At 36.5% G+C, this 20,514-nt stretch overlaps 1 protein-coding gene across 2 annotated transcripts in view; it reads right to left on the reverse strand.

Moving 5' to 3' along the window:
- The window catches only part of bib (MIP channel family protein big brain), a 48,072-nt gene extending 28,392 nt beyond the window's left edge, over positions 1 to 19,680 (reverse strand). The window contains exons 1-3 of one of the 2 annotated variants that reach the window (XM_089089497.1): positions 19,301 to 19,680; positions 16,023 to 16,149; positions 3,418 to 3,637 (exon numbers count right to left, since the gene is read on the reverse strand). In XM_089089497.1, coding sequence (XP_088945623.1) covers positions 3,418 to 3,637; positions 16,023 to 16,149; positions 19,301 to 19,619 — 666 coding nt within the window. In that variant the 5' untranslated portion in view covers positions 19,620 to 19,680. The remainder of the gene's footprint in view (positions 1 to 3,417; positions 3,638 to 16,022; positions 16,150 to 19,300) is intronic. The other variant, XM_089089496.1, reaches the window with a different exon arrangement.
- Positions 19,681 to 20,514: the final 834 nt, after the last annotated feature.

Here is a 20,514-nt window from a genome sequence, read left to right on the forward strand (position 1 = left end):
TCCTCCCCCGTAAAATCCTCCCCTCCCCCCGGGAAATTACCCCTGGACATTTCCATCCTCATTACGAATTCCCCCCACAAAACTTCTTGCTGACAATTCTACCTAAAAGTACTCCTTTGCATACTTTTATTCGATAAAAGACTTGTTCTTTATTTAATTTCTGATCGTTTTTCAGGCCCTGGTAAAATGCCTTTGTGTGGAAATTTTCCCCGGATTCCCCACTCTCCAGTGGAAAGTTTCTCCCGCGGAAAACGTTTGCAATGGAGAATTTCTTCTAATAATAATTCCCCCATGGAGAATTTTCCCTGTGGATAATCCCCCGCGTACAAATCCCCCAGAGAATTCCAACTCCACTGAAAATATCCTCGGACAATTCTCCCAGAGCATCTCCCCATGCAAAATGTGTAAAATTTCCCCTGGAAGGTTGACCTCCAGAAGCTTCCACCCCAATGGGAAATTTTCCCGGTAGAAAATACATCGCCAGATCCCCCCCCTTAAAAATGTCTGTATACTTCCCAATAATAAATACTACATGTAAACAATGGGCAAATTTCATAGCTTGCGGTCTTTCTTCCGAGGGTTTTGGGGGTTATTTAATCCCCAAAGACATAGTTATTGGACCTTTCGACTATAATGAACAAAATGGCTATCTCAAAATTTTGATGGGACGAGTTTGCGGGAAAAGGGCGTGGGAATTTTTTAGGTCACTTAGAAAGGGCACTAGAAATTTTAGTTTTCGTTCAAATGAGCCCTCTTCCAATCTTTTAGGACCATTGGTTCGATACGATCACCCCAGGGAAGAGCAAAAAAAACAACAAATAAACACGCATCCGTGATATTTCTTCTGGCAAAAAAAAATACAAATTCCACATTTATAAAAATGGAAGCTTCAAAACTCTACACAATGGTTCTCTAATACACTGAATCTGATGGTGCAATTTCCAATAAGATTCCTTGACTTTTGAGGAATTTTCCCCCTTGTTTGAAATCAAGCAAATTTTCTCAGGCTCGTAGCTTTCCATGGGTAACATTGAACTTAATGAATCTTATATATTTGGAATCAGCATAAAACGCAAATTCTTTTGATGTACCTATTGTTATCAAAATTCTGCTGTTTAGCGTTTCGGTTACCATTGGGCCGAGTCGCTCCTTACTTACAGTTCATTACCACGAATTGTTTGATACTGACATCTCATAGCAACATTAAGTTGCCAAAGAGAACGTAGCTAAGCATTATGCGCCTCCACTCGACTTTATTCGCAGCTTCATTCTTAATCCGTCACATGAAGCTTCATAGACAGAGATTGGAAATTCATTTGCATAACAATTCCTTCAGTATATTAAAGAACGAAATCCTACGCAGTAAAATTTGGTCTCGGAGAACTAAATGCTAAGTATAAACCCAAAATTCTAGCATTAGAGCTGCAAGCTCTTTAGCAACAGAGCTTTGTAACTGAATTGGCGGATATGGAATATGTCCCATAATGATATCCTATACAACTGAATTCAGTCTTGATACAAATACTGTTTTATTGGGATGTGTCGCAAAACAACAATAACTTTTGAGGAACTAGAAACAAATTGGGGATGAAATTATACGGAATTTTGATCAAATATCAAAACAACGTTTAAAAGCGGCTGATAAAATCGGAACAAATTTAATAACCGACTTATTATCGATTTATTAACAGAATTCAGGATATTTCGTTACTTTTCTTTCTTTTTTTTTCACTTGGCCAGCAAATAATTTTTTCTTACTGTAAACCAATCAAGATATAAGAGGGAAAGAGGGGAGAGTGAATTTGGACTCTTGGTTGAGGTAGAGCTAATGGAGGTCATGTTCACTATTAATTCACATGGAACTAATAGTCTCAAAAAGACGAAAATAGAAACTCAATTTAGGCAGTAAATTGTAAATCAATCAACAAAGATATTTAATTCTCAAGGAATTACCTTAAAGCATTGACTTTCGACAGGAAGTTCTCCAGACCAGCGCCAGCCCACTAGAATCCGTCCGGATGAGCGACTTAACTTCGATTGAGCTACCTTGTAGGTTATATATAAAAGAAACAACGTTCTGAAATGGGCTTTCTAAAATAGGGAATAAAACTGAAAGCATTCAACAGCTTGATATCTTTATTTGGTACTCTTCTATTAGCTGGACTCTTTTTATACCTCAAACTCGAGACACGTTGAAAAACCCGTTTTTCAACGGGAGGTTACAAGACTCCGCTGTAGAGAAATACAACGTATAGCATGGTTTTAATCGCGTATACGATATTTAAAGTGTTATTTTTTGGGGTTTTGGGGGTGAAAGAGGTACCTAGGTTAGGTTAGGTTACGTATTTGATATATGCTATGCTTTGCCCCCCCCCCCTTTAATGTGCAAATATATAGATAAAATTTGTTTCTAAACTATTATATAGTCATCCTATTTTATTTTATTCCATTAGCATTAACCAAACTAGCACTATATAAAAGAATCCAGCTAATAGAAGAGTACCCTTTATTTAATGTGCTTTATAATCTCGTAACAACTTTGCATAAGACTGACTAATTTCCGCAATTGAATTTGCGGATGAAAAGTCCAGTTGCTGGTTTTTTTAATTTTTGTATGCTGACCTGGAAAGCAAGACAGTATACAATGGGAGGGGGTTACCAGGCTTGAAGCGCCCCCCCCCCTCTCCGCCCCAAAATGCTTGCCCGACTCATAAAAACGTAACAAAAATGCATATCAACAAATTTCTGGTGCGTTTTTAAATTTTTGTAACCATCCCCCAACCCCACAAACAAAATTCTCACCAAACGAAAATCCTGGATATGCCCTTACTGGAAAGATCTATTTCCCTCTTATATCTTGATCGGTTTATAAAATACTGAAGAGCAGATCTGACACGGACGCAGAATTATGTCTTGAGAGAGGACAAACCTTAAAAAAAGTGACAAGACTAAGCGAATTATATTGAAAATATAAGAAATTACAAGGAAAATAGATTTGCGAGGGGAAGATTGGTCCCGTAGGATTCCCTCATGAGTGTTTGACAGAGGTAAATAAATAATTTTAAATTATTTATTCAGTGTTTGTTTTTAAGGTTTGTCTTGTTTTATTTTATCCTGTGGACTTTTATCTGTTTTTATTTACTCACTACTTCTGTCTTTGCACTGAGGAGGGTTGAACGGAGGCCTCGACCGAAATATTTGCATACTATTTTTCTCTTTTTCACCGGCTCGAATTATCCTCGTTTTTTCTTCCTTACAAATTTGTTCATTTTGCCTGAAGCAATTAACAACTAAGAAGAGATGGGATAGGACTGGTGAGGAAAATGGACTTGCAGGGAGTGAGCATGGACCCGTAGAAACTCACTCATGAGTGTTTGATTGAGGTATATATTGATTAGAATGAGATGGAACACTTACAGCAACAAGGGAACAGGCTAGGTAACTAAATCCAACCATGATTGAACCACTTCCCATTGAAGTTGAAACAGTTCTCTTTTGCTCAGGATGCAACGAGCCCAGATAAGACAGCACAATAATGAATGTGAAGGAAAATTCTATTGCGAACCCTTGCCAATCCCGAAGACCTGATGCGATGACTGTTACACCAAGGCTACCCTGCGAGCCGGAAGTAGTCACTCTGCAAATAAATGTATTTTAATTATTATTTGAGCGTCCTCACTTTTACAAACCATTTTTTAATACTTAAGCGCATTATACTCACTCACACATATCAATAAAATCAAAATTAGGCATACTACAGCGACAATTATTTATGCCGTTCGCAAATTCACAAGTTGAACATTGTTCAAATTCAAGCATAAAATTTGTGGTTGACCTATTCGAGTCAAGGTTTTAGGCACAATATTTTGAAACTAGAAAAGATGAAAGCTTAGAACAGAAATTTGTATATATGTAACTAGAACCTGGAAAAAGATACAAAGACATTATTAACAGAAAAATAGTTGGGAACAAAATAGTGTTGACAAGAGCTTTTCAAACAAATTTATTGCCATTCTAATTTTCTGCTTCTGTAATACAAGTGCGACGTTAAAATTAATGCCATTCATAATTCTTGGCTTTTGTAGTGACAGGTGTGACAATAGTATGAGTCGTGCATTAAGTTAGCGATAACATAATTATGTCATCTTTTTCCGATAGTAAGCCTAGAGACGTCCACAATAATTTACTTGGGGGAGAATGTCTGTCAAAGCGTGCGCTCCAAAAGCTCGTGGTCTTTATGAGTTTCCCCATATTCACGACTTTATAATTCTCCTTTTAGCTGTTACGACGAACTTAGACCTCTTTTTCCTCTTTCTCCTTCTTCTTCCTTCTTCCTCTTCCTCCTCTTCCAATTTTTATAATCCTCCTTTTTGCTGTTACGACGAACTTAGACCTCTTCCTCCTTCCTTAAAATACAAGCACCGAACCAAATTATTGCATATGTACCGAGCTTGGGTGTGTGTGTGTAGACCCGGGGTTGCCACCCCTAGTAATTTATCACTATTTCTAGTGATTTTTTACATTAACTAAACAAAAAATCACTAAATTTGCACATAGATCACTAGATTATTGAGGAATGTCACTAAATCAATCAGAAAATCACTAAAATCTACACCGGGTTGCAACCTTGTCTATAGCCACATTTTTCTATAAGCATCAGATGAGTGAGGACATGCGTGCACGAAGGAGTTCCCTCTGGAGAGATTCCATTTGAAAAATAACTCAAAAATAGGCAAATTAGCTGACAAACATTCAAAATTATGAGAAATGGTAGAGATCTTGAAACATTGAGGGGTTGGTGCCAGAAGACCTCTCGTCCTGTCCCCTGGTTGAAGTAAAAAAAAAACTATTTGATATTCTATCAATAGTTTATGGGTTATTTAAGCTTTAACATCATTCTTTGGGTGTATCCCATTTGAGTGCTTTCCCATTTGAGCGCCATGGCGCGCAAATGGGAATTTCCTATTTGCGCGCCGTATTTTAATTAGTTCAGTTGTGTCCCATTTGAGCGCCAGATAATTAGGTCAGGTGACCTAATTGCGTAAGCGATTGCACAACCGTTTACCCACAAAATGCAATAGGATTTAGTGTGGGAGCATATTTTTTTACCCTCTTATAACAAGTATTTAATGATGCCAGGAACAATATTTCTGGTTAGTATTAATAAGTCAGTTTGACAATGAAGAGCTCCAAGAATAAACAACTGCTAGAACACGACGGTTTCGTCTACAGATTCGATAAGCCGATTTCTGGAGGAAGAAAGAAGAGCTGGAGATGCATGAAGAAGGGATGTCTCGGGCGGTTACACACTGATTCCAGCGACGGCTCACCAGTTTCAGTTGGTACGCACGACCACAGCGCTGATCCTCTGCAGACCCAGCAGTACAAATTCCGGTCAGACCTTCGAAGTGAGTCAGCCCGTACTACTCGTCCGATTCCCGCTATCTACGACGGCCAGGTCGCAAGTGCTGCTGCCAGTGGGCTGAGTGCTTTGCCTCAGTTACCCTATAAGCACGTGAAGTCGTCCATGTACAGATCACGAAACAAGCTGATACCACCACTGATCACGAAACTGCTGATACAGACGTCTGCAAACCAGAGATTCCTCCTCTTTCAGCTTCAAAATAACGCTGCGATTTGCTTTGCAACCGACGAGTCGTTAAGTCTGCTTGAACGAAGCCCGGAATGGTATATGGACGGCACCTTCGACTCAGCTCCTTCCCCATTCGGCCAGTTGTTCTCCGTTCACGTTTTCTTCGGCGACAAGCAACTTCCCGCTGTCTTCGTGCTCATGGAGAGCAAGTCTGCGCAGCTTTACAACGACGTCTTCAGCGAGCTGATCCTACAGGCTGCGATGAAAGGAGTGACACTTCGCCCGACGACCGTCGTCTCTGATTTTGAGACCGGTCTGCTGACATCCGTGAAGCAAGTTTTTCCGGCCGCCAAGCACCGTGGGTGTTACTTCCACTTTTGCCAAGCAGTAATCAGAAACTTGGGGCGTCACTCAGTCCGTGAGCTGTACATGACCGATGCAGACTTCAACCTCTACGTTCGAAAGCTTCTGGCTCTGGCGTTCCTACCTCCAGCGATCGTCAGAATCAATTCTGGTCCAATCATTTCTCACATCGTTCGTACCTGGCCTTCGGCTCGTCCGTTTGTCACTTACTTCAGCCGTCAGTGGTTCGACCAATGTCCTCCTCATTTCTGGTCAGTCTACGGCATCCAGCGAAGGACAAACAACGACCTCGAATCATGGCACATGCGGTTTAACCGAAGAGTCGGTCGCTACCACCCGAACTTGTGGCAGTTTATCTCTTTCCTGAAGGAAGAACAAGCAGTCGTCGATTCTGCAAGGACACAGCTACTCCAGGGTCATGTCATCCATCGGACGAACAAGAAGTATGCAAGGCTGAACGAACGACTCGAAAAGCTGTCGACGGAGTACAGGGCTGGAACTCGAACAGCAGACGAGCTTCTCTTGGGTGTCGCACATAACATTTCGCCGGATGTGTGATATTAGCAGTTTTTGTTTGTATTTTTACCAATATATTAATTTGAATTATCCGTTTTTGGCACGATTTTTGGGTGATTTCGTTCCATTTCTAAACGATCGTTGTGAAATAACTCTAAAAAAAGAGCCGAATATTTCGACTTGACGAGCAAGCCTTCTTCAGCGGCAATCAGTTCTTACCCTATGAACGTGCGTAAAATCTTCACTTATATTCTTCACAAGCTTAACAAACGTTTAGCTTCTTAACTCTCAGTACAGAGTTATTTCACAACCATTGACCCAATAAAATCCTCAGTTTTGTTCGTTGTCTTCGTGGCAATAAATATTTGTACAGGTCAATGTGGCAGCAAACCACGCTTCATCCACCGCAAAATCACAATTTTGGGTTTGGCGCTCAAATGGTACTCCGTGGCGCTCAAATGGGAACAAAATTCCGTGGCGCTCAAATGGAACAAAATTCCGTGGCGCTCAAATGAGAAAGCGCTCAAATGGGAACACCCCCATTCTTTTATCCCGTCCTAAATAGTTAATTATCCTATTTCTAAAAAGAAAAGGACTTTCTTTGAATGCCTGTAAATTCAGTCGTTCATCTTAAAGTATGCTTTCAAAGCAAATTTCAGTCTCCATTTTCCTTGTGTAAATCTTTGCGAGAGTTAATTTCAGCAGATATTACAATTCATAAAACATGCGGGCGATAGGACCGGACCGGAAATGATTCGAATATCCTTGAAATTGAAGATGGTAGTCATAAAAGGGATAAATGTAGTTTGTCTTTTGAAAACAATATTTATGATACTCTTGTATTAAACGTACTCTTGTATATACTGCTAGTTTGGTTAATGCTATTGAAATAAAATAAAATAGGATGAATATATAAAAGTTTAGAAACAAATTTGAGCTATATATTTGCACGTTAGGGGTGGTGGTGGTTAAAGCATAGCATATATTATTTCGTAACCTAACCAAGGTCCATCCCCCCCCCGAAACCCCAACAACAACAGTTTAAATATCGTATACGCAATGAAAACCGCGCTATGCATTGCATTACTCTATAGCGGTGTCTTGAATTAACCCATCAAAAACGGGTTTCTCGTGACTAGTTTCCATTGTAGTATATAAAAGAGTACGTTTAATACAGGAGTACCATATTTACTTATGTTAATTATTTCTGATCTAAGGATTAAAAAAAGGGAACCCCACACACGATTCTTATTTTGCACGGGTTTTGTGAATTTAAAGTAAAAAATTATATTTATGAATTATATATAAATATAAAATTACGTTACAATTATAATATATTGCACATAGACTTTGTTTTATTTTTGATTAAATTAAAAAAACGGATGTTTTCTTTCAGATGAAGGTACATTAAACCTTGGGACTAACATAAATTATCCTATTTATCATGTACATGGGAGGGATTGCTGAAGTTTAAACCACAGTACAAACTTTCAACCATTTCAAGAAGCTTTGTTTCACGGATAATAATTTGGGTACTTATGTGTTATAGCGACCACTTTTTTCTTGATTTGTAATGAAATCAGTTTTCTGTGTCCACTCGGAGATAATCAGCTTGGCCTGACCGAGATAGACGGTAGGCTAACTAAGTAGGTATATTTTAATTAAATATTTAATATAGAGTTGGTTAGGTATTTAGGTACTTATTAAGAATCCGGTAAACATGCGAGTAAGACCACATCGAAATCTCAAAGATGCTATATGAAAAACAGGTTTTCGCTGCCTAGTGAGGGATTGCTCACTCCATGACTAAGGTTTAAACTTTAGTTTCACGGGGTTGAAGGGGCAAAAAAAGGTATCTAGGGGTAACGTATTTAATATCTGGTATTCTTTACCCCCCCCCCCTAATGTGCAAATATATAGCCCAATTTGTTTCCAAACTATTATATTTTCATCCTCTTTTGTTTTATTTCATTAGCATTAACGAAACTTCACTTCTCGCAAGGTTACCGGATTCTTAATAAGTAGCCTACCGATATTTAATATAATGCGTTCTGGGCGGCCCACTTTCCATAATTCTCTGTTGTATTTCCCATAGTTTTGTTACAAAGTATTATATTTTGATCATATTTTGGTATATATCATTAAGATTAACCTAATTTCACTTCTTGGGTGTGGTCGCTATAACACGTAAGTACCATAATTTGTCCAACAATAATATTTCCTAGCGCATATTTTGTGAAACTATTCTTATTCTATCCAAAATTGAAGCTGATTTCCTGTGTTAATTTTTATTTTGAAGAAAAATTTATTCATTATTTTTCCATTGCTCATTGACATCATGTAGCAGGCATTTATATAGAGGGATATGGTTTGCCCCTCCCCCGTGGTATGCCAAGATATACTCTATTTTTTAAATTATTTCTTATATTGTCCAGTATTGTTCTTAATTGCTATAAAGTATAACGGAAAAGATCCCATTTTTCTTTAATCTCTAGCTTTTAAACCTAACCAAGCTAAAACTCTTCTCTTCAGTAATTGCGCCTCTAATCCTAAATACCATTTCCATAGTACTATCTATATTTATTTATAAATCCTTGATTTGCGTGCGTACGTGAAATAAACTTTTTTACAACAAATAGATTGGTATTTATTATAAAATAATTACTATTTAAAAGTTATTATTATTTGAAAACATGGGAATAATTACTATTCATAAATATATATTACTAATAAATTACTGTGGATATTATATTATTATAAATGAATTACACAAAATAAGATTTTGCGGGTAATTCCTACTCTCAGCCATAAGTGTGGGCACAAACAAAATCTATGTAACCCCATCTTGAAGCTGAAGTGTTGTTGAAGATTTTGGATGGAACGTGGTTTGATTTTGGACGCCTACTCTGCTCTGAATTATCGCCTGAAATTAAGCAGAATACAGAAGTTTGTGAAATTCCATTGCTTGGTTTCATGATTTGGGGAAATTAAAAGTAGAGCGGGTGTCTGATACAAAATCGTCAACAATACCCAACTCGTTACCACAATCAATCGTGAAACTCCAATTACCAGAGAATAGTTTCTGTACAACTTCAAACTTCCCCCTTTAAGAGGCAACACCTGGCTTACAGCGAGCCCGAACGGTCGCGGCACAAACTTGTGCCCAGGGGTTGGTAGACAGCATATGGCAGACAGGTAAAAGAAAAGAAGTCCCATCTTATTTTTCACAAATGGGATTCAAATATTCTTCTTTTTTAAGCATGAGGCATAATTCGGTTACATAAATGAGATGTGCTTTGATTGGAACAGAAGTTGACTATTGTTATTTTGTAATTAAAGTGATAGCTTCAAGGTGGAAGAAATAGAAAGACTACATAATTAGATTCGGTCTTTTAGCTCATAATTATGCCCCTTTAAAACCCCTACAAGAGTCATTTCGAGGAAGGCTTTTGAGAGTAGAAAGGCGGCTTCGGGACGTGCATCCCTGAGATATAAAATTTTCTATGGTTCCGAATAATTTTATATTTTCACGATTTTTGTTCGAAGATGCGTCCAGTCCTGAAATATCGGACCCCAACCCCAAACAAAAAATTCCACGGACATGCCTCGTTCTTCCTGTATCTCTGTGAAGTATACTCCCCCCCCCCCCCCTAATAAGCTCAGACTTACACAGTTAGTACAATCTTTATTATAGGCTAACAGCAATAAGGAGAAAATTGAAAACCTTCATCCTCCCCCCAGAATCTTTGAAAGACCATCTCAATTTTTCCCCTAAAAATCAAATCATAATAGCCTACACTAAAGCCTGGATGCTTGGGCACAAACACGTAAGCAGGCACAAATTCGGAGGAGGGCACAATGCCCAAAGAAAAGATTAGGCCAAAACTCTTTGTCCAGTCGTGTCTGGGAAACAGTTGAAGCTATCACAGTACAATCTTTCAAAAGTCAAAGCTTCTATAGAGTTCCATACAAGGTCTTACTGTGATTCATTTTGATTTTTTTTTTTTTTTTTATTAGTTATTCTTTTGATGTATCTTGTTATGAAGTAGGCCCTATGTTTCACTTTTTTTTCTTTTTTTTTGGTTTTTTTGTTGTTGTCTTTAATTTTACAATTTTTAGTTCGACAAGCTGTGTAGATCTTGCCACCCTTCCATTAACAAATAAATAAATTAATGAAAAAATTGTGCTATTTCAGAGAGTGGGTCCAGAGGTTCCCTTCTCCTTTACCCCGCCCTGTGCCGATATTGTTCGACATAACGTTTGTTTTACATTTAATCAATCTAAAGTAGAACAAATGTACTCTTTTAAGGTTTGAATGAGAGAAATCCGTTATCTACGTTACTAGTTTTTAGCTAAATGATAAATGTTATGTTTGATAATCTTCGACAGGGTTGTAATTATCTATGGAGCACGAAGAGGGTAGCCTCCAGCTCCCCCCCCCCGCTGAAATTTAGTTTCTTCAAAAATATGTTAAAAACTAAGATAAACCTGCATAATTAAAGCATCCATAGAAACGGGTCAGTTTTCCTTAGTATATCTTTACCTTCATGTTACTGTATTGCTCATTTTTCAGTTTTCCCTATCATCTTCACCTGATTTGGGAAAATAGTAAAACTGATCGCTTTACTGACTAAAAGACACAAAAACAAAATGACGACTGCGAACACAATTAGCTTTTAATGTTGGCTTGTGTTCACTCAAGAACAGAAAAGGAACGAGTATATACGAGTAATTTCATAGAAATAGACAAGGCCGTATCCAGGTGGTTTGAACCTCACCCCCCGAAATGTTTGTCCGACTCGTAAAAACGTAACAAAATGAATATAAATAAATTGTTGACGTTTTTTTATAAGCCCCTTTTAGTATTATTCCTCGCAATGGGGGGGGGGGGGTAAAAAATACGAGAAAATTAAAATTTATGCCATTTTCTTCGATTTTTCCAGAAGAATGTTCTTTGGGCCAATATGAGGAGGATCCCCCTTTATATCCTTCCGAGTGTGTAGTTATGCAAGAATGAGAGCATGTTAAAAACTCAAGAAACTTAGTTTCCAACTTTGCCAGTCTTGTATGCAAGAAAAATATTGATCTATCAATCTCTCGTTTTCCCCCTCAGAATGCAATCTACGGTACTGTTGTATTAGCTGGAAACCACACGAGGAATCGGGTTGGGTTAATGATAATGAAATCAAACAAAATATGATCAAAATACAACAGTTTAGAAACAAATTTCGGCTATATATTTGCGTCATAGGGGGGAGGGGTAAAGCATAGCATATATTAAATACGTAACATAACCTAGGTATCTTTTCCCCCCCTAAACCCCAAAAACAAAAGTTTAAATATTGTAAACACAATGACAAACTACCGTTTGCAATTCAATTCTCTATTGAAAGAAACCCGTTTGACTAATTTCTTAAGCACCTTCCCTATAACATATATCGCATGGGTTCCAGCTAATACAACAGTACCCGATCTACTTCTCAGTTATACTTGCATATGTTTTTAATAAATGCATTTTATTTATAATATTAAATAAAACACGCTTCCAATCATATACTGGTAGTGCATAATTACTACAGGGATGTCACGCAATGTTAAGGGAACCAAGGATCATCACGATTCGATGACTTTGAAACTGGTGTTGTCAGGTAGCATTACTCAGCAGCAGGTGTTAAACAAAGATTGTAACTATTACTTTCATCTGCTGTAACCATTCATCACTACAAGCTGGGTCTGGGTTGTACTTGCCCAAATATGTTTACATTGGATTTTCGGGGGTCACTGTAAAGACTGAGCAGCTGATCTTCTTTGAGCTAAGGTCACCTGCTCTCTTTGTGGGACACGCATGTGCAATGCTGGACGCATAAATATCGCAAATATTTATTCCTGTATTTTATAATGGTCACATAGAATAGCATGATGCCATTCACAGAACCCAAAGAGAATCAGTTACCCAAATAGGCCAGAATCGAGGGGTGATCAATTTTCATATATCACGTAGAGCGTATCAGAACTGTACCAAGTGTTGTGGGGACAGTGCCACGCGTGGCAAAACTTTGCGGTACACGTGGCGCTCCAAGATTACACCAGGTGGGGGAAAGTGGGCGACCCCTAGCACAGAATTCTCCATACTTTTACCCTTGCTGAGTCCTTGTGGCCTTGAAATAACTTACCATCTCGAGATACTCCTACACGACATGCACTACAGCTCTTTCATGCTTTTTTTCGCAGTTCATGTTGCTTTACTTTAATTCAGTAAGTTGCTTTACTTTGCTTTATTTAAATATTTAAAATTATGGAAAGACTGAACCAGAATTAGTTTAAAAAAGCTCAAAAAAGACAAATCTTAATTAGGAAAAATAAAGAATATTGTCAACTTTTCATATACACTATCTTTCTACATTTTGATATGAAATAAAATATTATACAACAGAAACTAAATTTATACATTGAAAGAAACAGGGTTTGCTTTAATTTTTTTTGTCATTGGTTTAGGATAAAAAAAAAGGTTCCGACTATAAAGTGTCTTATATTTTGAATTATGGAATGACAGAGTGGTCAAATTCAAGATATAATATTCTTTTTTTGTTCTGTAATGTATTTATTTGCAGTGAACACCTTTTCCTTCAAAACAAATATGCTTTCGTTTTACGTCCCGGCACAAGAATCGTCAAAAAGAAAGGTTTTAAAATTTTACAAAACAAATATTTGGATTACAAATTAAATAAAAAAAAATCAATTAAACTCCTAACATATGCCTATTTCCATTAGAAAAAATCTTCCACTAGGTCTCTATGGGGCTGGGGCTCCTGATTTTAAATGTCGGTACTCTTGCATTATGTGGGCCTTTTTAAAAAGTCAAGTTTGGTTAATGCTAATGAAATAAAATAAAATAGGATGAACATATAAGTTTAGAAACAAATTTGGGCTATATATTTGCAAATTAGGAGGGAGGGGGGGGTTAAGAATAGCATATATTAAATAGGTAACCTAACCTAGGTAACCCCCCCCCCCCCAAACCCCAAAAAACTACAGTTTAATATCGTATACGCAATGAAAACCACGCTATCATTGCCTAGTCTATAGCGGTAAATATGTCAAAAATGGGGTTTATCATTGCCTAGTCTATAGTAGTTAACCTGAGAGACCCACATAATGCAAGAGTACCTAAATGTCTTTATTTGCTTTATGTTAAAGCAGCACTAAAAGACTTAACAGCACTTTCACCCCTTTGCGTAAAAGCAGCTCCTTGTTCAAAGGTAGGGGAAGAAAAACCATTTCTAGGAAAATTTGGCTATTTGTGAAAAAAGTAACTTCCATAAATATTAATGCTCATTTGGATAGTTTAGTTAAAGTATTTAATTAGTTATACGATAAATATTAAGCGTCAGAAATTTTTCCTTCCTTTTAGTTCCTCCCAAACGAGCTTGAATTCTTGTCAAAAATAGCACATTCATATTAAAGACATCCGAAAGTGTTAAATTAAACTTTAGTGAAAAAGGGTACATACAGCACAAAGACAAGACATCCGTATAATCAAGCATCCCGTCTATATATTAAAAGGGTATAACAAAACCCCATTCCAAAAAGAATATCCATTCAAAATTCAAAGCAGGTGGAACTATTGAACATAATAGAATCACATACATTTTATATAAGCTTGGAATCTATTTCGATTACGGTTTGAAATGTCTTGAAATTCCTTAAGCATGAAAAGGCCATATCTCTTCTTTTGAAAGTTTGCTGAAAAGAAATACCGCCCCCAAAGCAAAGCTTAAAAAGAGGGGATCCCAAAAGAGAAAGGATCCAATAACATATTCCTAAAATTCTTGGATAGCTGGAAGAATTCTGGACATAGTCGATTTTACGTTAGAAAACAGGAAATTCCGAAATTACAAAAAAAGAAAGAGAAAGAATCGTTTCTTTATTTTGACGCTTTGAAAGTCCAGGCGAGAAAATATTTAAGAAAGTCCGGAAGGCATCGGTTTTACGACAGAAGCAAACAGACAATTTTTTCCGGAAGAAGGGGCTGATGATTTTAGAAAGGCAATTCCAGGCATTGATTCGTTTGAACACAGACGTATTGCGTCGTGTGACATACATCAAACAGTCGACGGAGCGATAAGCTGCACATCCGACTGACGAAGAACACTCATAATAAAGTTTATCTGAAAAATCCTGCTCACGCAAACCCCATAACAACCATACTTGCGCCAATACAAAAAAAATACCCTAGTCACATACAGGCAAGTGTTCCTCCCCTAAAATCCCCTGAAATGTGATTTTTACGAGTTCATTTATAATTTTATAATTTCTATTTTATAATTCACCTTTCAAAGGTATGCTCCTGCCCTGGGGCAAACTCCTATATACTCTCCTGGCTGTCGGGGCTAAATTGATCAAAAAAAAGAAAACATCCTTTTTGGAAGTATTTACATTGTAAAATATCTTTTTTGGTATTATTGAAAAAATTGAAAAAGACAAATTGGTACTTGTTCATTTTATGGTACCCACGAAAGAGGCCAAGTTCGGTTAATGCTAATGAATTTTAATAAATTTGGATGATTATATAATTGTTTAGAAACAAATTTGGGCTAAATATTTGCACATTAGGGGGTGGGGTGGCGGGTAAAATATAGTTTATATTAAATACATAATCTATTCTAACCTAGGTGCCTTCCCCCCCCCCCCCCTAAAGCCCAAAAACAACAGTTTAAATATTGTAAACGCAATGAAAACCGCGCTTTGCATTCCATTTCTCTATTGCAAATACCCGTTTGACGGGTATCCATTGGTAGTTCCTTGTACAATATATAGCGGTGGGTACCATAAAGTGCACAAGAACCGACAAACTTACCTCTCCTAGATTCTGAAAAATACAGTTTGCCTTCCCCCCTAAATTTTCGGGAACTGACGCCACCGGTCAGCGCCTTTTCCTAGAGCCCCTTCCTTTCCTGCTTATTTGTTTACACTATCATTAACGGCCAAAGAAAAAACTAAGCAGATTCAATTCAATTCACTGGACTATGGAGCGTTCAAAATCTTCAATCCCTTTTCTGGGTGCAAGGCCGTGCCCAGAGGGGGGTTTGAACCCCTCCCGAAATGTTTTTTTGACTCGTAAAAACGTAACAAAAATGGATATAAACAAATTTTGTACGCTTTTTTTGTGACCCCCCCCCCGAAAAATGATCTTTGAGTAAAACCCCCTCCGACAAAAATCCTGGGTACGGCCTTGTCTGGGTGCAATGAGTTTTCGAGCGCTAGGACAATTCTACTCGCAGGTCGCGAAATAATGACACCATCTTGAGTTAACCAAATCTATAAGGTTCAAATCTAACTAACAAACAGGGGACAGACAGAGGTCTCTTTCCCCTCTGTCTAAGAAGCCTGAAATAATACACAGATGGTTTTAACAATCCATTATCGGAGGAACTTGTTTAAAGAGCAACAAAAACACTTTCAGAAGCATGACCGTTTTCAAATACATTTAAACGGAGATAGCCCATATAAAGAGAGGCCTATGTAAACAAAAGGCAGGTTGGAAGGTTACCCGTATAATAAAGCTGATCCGGCTATTGCTCCTCCAATTTGTGCCACAAAGTACAAAGCACCACGAAATGGAGACATAGATCTTTTGACAACCAAAGCCAACGTTATCGAAGGGTTGAAATTTGAACCTAAAAATAGTTTCAATCGTAAATCAGAGCATTATATAAAATAATCTAAGATATTTCGGCATAATCATGATTACAGAAAAAACAACAGTGGGTACTTTTGTCTTATAGCCACCACACTCAAGATCTTGTATCGCGAACATGAGACAATAACTCGTTTTCATGGTCTTTATACCAGACAATATTAGCTTCGGCTCGGTGGGAAACTACATTGTAGCTATTTTTTAATTAAATATTCAGTTGGTATTTTGGTTTGGTTAGGTTATGTATTTAATATAATGCGGTTTGGGCGGCCCCCTTCCATAATTTTTTGTTGTAGTCATCAAAATTTTGTTGATAAACTATTATATTTTCATCATATTTTGCTTTATTTCATTAGCATTAACCAAACTTCACTTCTCGATGGAACTTGAGTGTGGTGGCTATAAGATACAAGTACCAAACAGTGACATAAATCAAAGCTCAAAAGGGAAGATGACTTATCTGCACACATCGGAAATAGGAAACCTGAATCCCCACCACTGAACAATCGTCCATTGACCGTATTAGTCAAATTTCGAGAATTTTTATGTATTTTTGAGAAATTCTCATTCAGAAATTTGAAATCTCATATTTTGAGAATGACAAGTTTGTCAAATTCCAAAAACAAGTCAAGCGTACGAAAATTAAAGAGAGGACCGGTATGGACCAACTCGCATAAATGTGAACCTTTGAGAAGGTGAGACGAGTGCTCCGTCCTGCGTATGCACATGATCAGTCCTCTTTCCCCTCCGTTGGAAAGGGAAAATACTCTGATAAATAACAACCTAAACTTAAATAAATAAGAATTCAATTGTAAAACGAAGATCACACTGCAATAAAAAATATACACATTTTATCAAAAGAAACACAAACTAAACAAACGCCTAAAGGGAAAAACGCAATCAAAAACTACTACTACTACTACAAACAAATCACCGCAGCACGAAACCGCCTTGGGCCAAAACAGCTACGCACGCTCCTCTTCCATCATAATCTATTCAAAGCCTCCCTCTTTACATCCTCCCTACAAGTTTTCATCTCCCTTAAGTCTTTATTTGCAGCATCCTCCCATCCCAACCGCGGACAACCTGCTTTCCGTTTAGTCCTAAACAGTGGACTGAAAAGGACGATCTTTGGAAACCTTTCATCTTTCATTCGCAAAACGTGCCCTAGTCATGTCAGTCTTTCTCTCACTATATCCCAAGAAAGCGGGATTGAACCACACTTTCCGTACAGCCTATTTGCTGAAATACGGCCAGTCAGCCAAAACAATCCGTATTAGCTGGTGATAATTATATATATATATATATATATATATATATATATATATATATATATATATATATATATATATATATATATATATATATATATATATATATATATATATATATATATATATATATATATATATATATATATATATATAGATATAGATATAGATATAGATATATATATAGATATATATATATATATATATATATATATATATATATATAGATATATAGATATATAGATATATATATATATATATATATATATATATATATATATATATATATATATATATATATATATATATATATATATATATATAGATATACATATATATATACATATATATATACATATATATATACATATATATATATATATATATATATATATATATATATATATATATATATATATATATATATATATATATATATATACATATCATCATCATATATATATATATATATATATATATATATATATATATATCATATATATATATATATATATATATATATATATATATATATATATATATATATATATATATATATATATATATATATATATATATATATATATATATATATATATATATATATATAATATATTGTGCTATAAAAAACCGTGTAAACTATTTTTAAAATAATCCCAAACCCAAAACAATCCATAGGCAATTTCTCTGGAAGATATATGGCAAATCTTCCGCCGTTTTTCGAAGAGCCCATGCTTCAGAACCATATTTGACCACTGTAAAACTTACCCCCCCCCCCCCAAAAAAAAAATAACCTACGCAAAGGTCAACCAACCAAAATGCAATCAATTCTTTGTGTTTAGCCTACTAATCTTAGCAGTAGCGAGGTTTCCAATATAGCGTATGCTTTAAATAAATGTTAGTAGCGTGACCTTAAAAAACTGAGTTAAAAACCCAGTCTCCCAATTTTTTCAGAGTTCAGCTCCCTTTTAGTACGTCAAGAATTAAACACAAAGATAAATATAACTTATCCCGTAGAAACGCTAAATATTTAGAATGAGATAAATAGCAAAAAAAACTATCAAGAATCTGGCTTCTTTTTTTATTTGACTGGCAACCATGTTCTTTAGTAAGATCATATACTCGAAATAAAGGAGGACCCTGATGAAAAAGACTGGTTAAATTTTACCCGTTCTTTTTCTCGAATTACTGGACTTTAAATGTTATTTTTGAAACTAATAATATGATCAGTCATGTTTAATTTTTCAACAATATAATTTCAAAAAGGGACTCCCCTGAAGGCACGGAACCAAGCACCGCGTAGTTATACGTGTCCGGACAAACTCCTACATTTCTGATAGGCCTAATATATTTTTGATTTTTGGTTGAAAAAATCGACAAAATAAAAAAAAACTACATCTCCTTGGATGTTGAAGAGCACATTTATTTTGTATCTTCATTTTTTGAAATAAAAAAAAAACCTGGTAATTATTTACATTTATTTCTGTTATTATAAGTCAGACGAAAAATTCGGGGGGGGGGGGGGGTAAAACCAGGTAAACATCCTCCCCTTAGATACCTGTGTCAGTAGCTTAGGCTATGCTATTTTCGGCTAGCCTTGGCAAAGCTAAATAATACTGATTCTTAAAGTATAGGCCAAGACTCTTGCTTTAAAAATAGGCCTAGGCTACATAGTACAGCAGCTTTTTCCTTTCCAGGAATGGATCTACAGCCATAATAAGGAGAGGGGGGGAGTGCACCTTTGGTTATGCAAAAGAAGTTTTCCGAGCTGGCAACAAGCAAATATGCTTCCATATACCCTAATGCGAAAACTGATAAAACACAGCAACGGTTTCCTATAAATTAAAAAAACAGGCCTACCGGAAATTAGAGCGAAACAATGTGTTAACATGGCTACAGTGAATCCAACAGTTAAACCAATTCCAATATATGGAGGGCTGTGTCCTGACCAAGGTATAAAAGCACCGCATGTCAGGAATATCAAAAAAAAAGTTCCAACACATTCAGCCACCACCGATCTCCAAAATTCCAAAGTCCTAATTTCCGCTTGAAATGGTATAACCAGATTATCATCATCATTTCTTTTATCGAGTTTTTCTAATAGCGTCACTAGTAATGTGTCTACTGTTGCTGAAGATATATTTGTATTTAAAGGAACAGTTACACTTTTCTTCGCCATTTCTCTTTAAATTATCACAGCACAACCCTGTCCTTCCCCTTAAACGTGGACATTTAAACTAATTTAATTTTAACGAATACAATTTAACAGAGTTCTTTCTCTAGCGCTTCCTGAAAAGCGCAGAAGGAGGTCTTTTTCTGCCCTCCTTAGTGCCATCTAATATAATTTTTCTGACGACAGGTAAGTAGCGGCATCTTATGGAAAATTAAAATAATATCGCAACAGTCGAGCATCTCAAGGATAAGTGAGTTAAACAAGAAGTTATTTAATAGGAGAGGTGAGTAAAATCCGAGCTTCAGGAGGAATAACACCTTGTGGTAAAATATCCGGTAAATTTTTAAGAACGTTGGATTCGCTAGATGAAAGATAAACCTATCTTCCGATTCACCATTCAACGCTCTTTACAAATACATTAACTGTTACTGACACAATTGTGTCCTAAACCCCATCCCTAATGTGGTATTACGAAGTCATAATCCCTCAACACTAGGGTGGTTTCCTAAATAATACTGCAACCGTTTTCTAGGCAACTTTTTAAGTTGCCCTAAATGACATGAGTGCAGCCAATAAGTGGTGATGGGAGCCTGGGAAAAAGAAGACGATTGAAATGTGCCAAAATAGAAATATCATAAATATACCCATTTAAATCCTGGTACAATAAAAACTGCTGGTAGCACTCCCTGCCCCCTTCATTCCCCTCCGCAGGAAAAATGTCTGGTAAAATTTAAGAATAATGAATAAATTCGCTGGCTAAAAGTTAAACATACCATTTGGTTTATCATTCAACACTCTCTACAAGAAGAACGACTTCTACCAGTGGAATTGCATCCCAGCCCCCACACCACCCTTAATATCTGGATATTGCCCTAGAGTGTATGCAAACTTTCTCAAATAC

This window comes from Artemia sp. Qi Xiang Cuo, chromosome 5, assembly GCF_049724085.1.
Source record: "Artemia sp. Qi Xiang Cuo chromosome 5, ASM4972408v1, whole genome shotgun sequence".
Lineage (NCBI taxonomy): Eukaryota > Metazoa > Arthropoda > Branchiopoda > Anostraca > Artemiidae > Artemia > Artemia sp. Qi Xiang Cuo.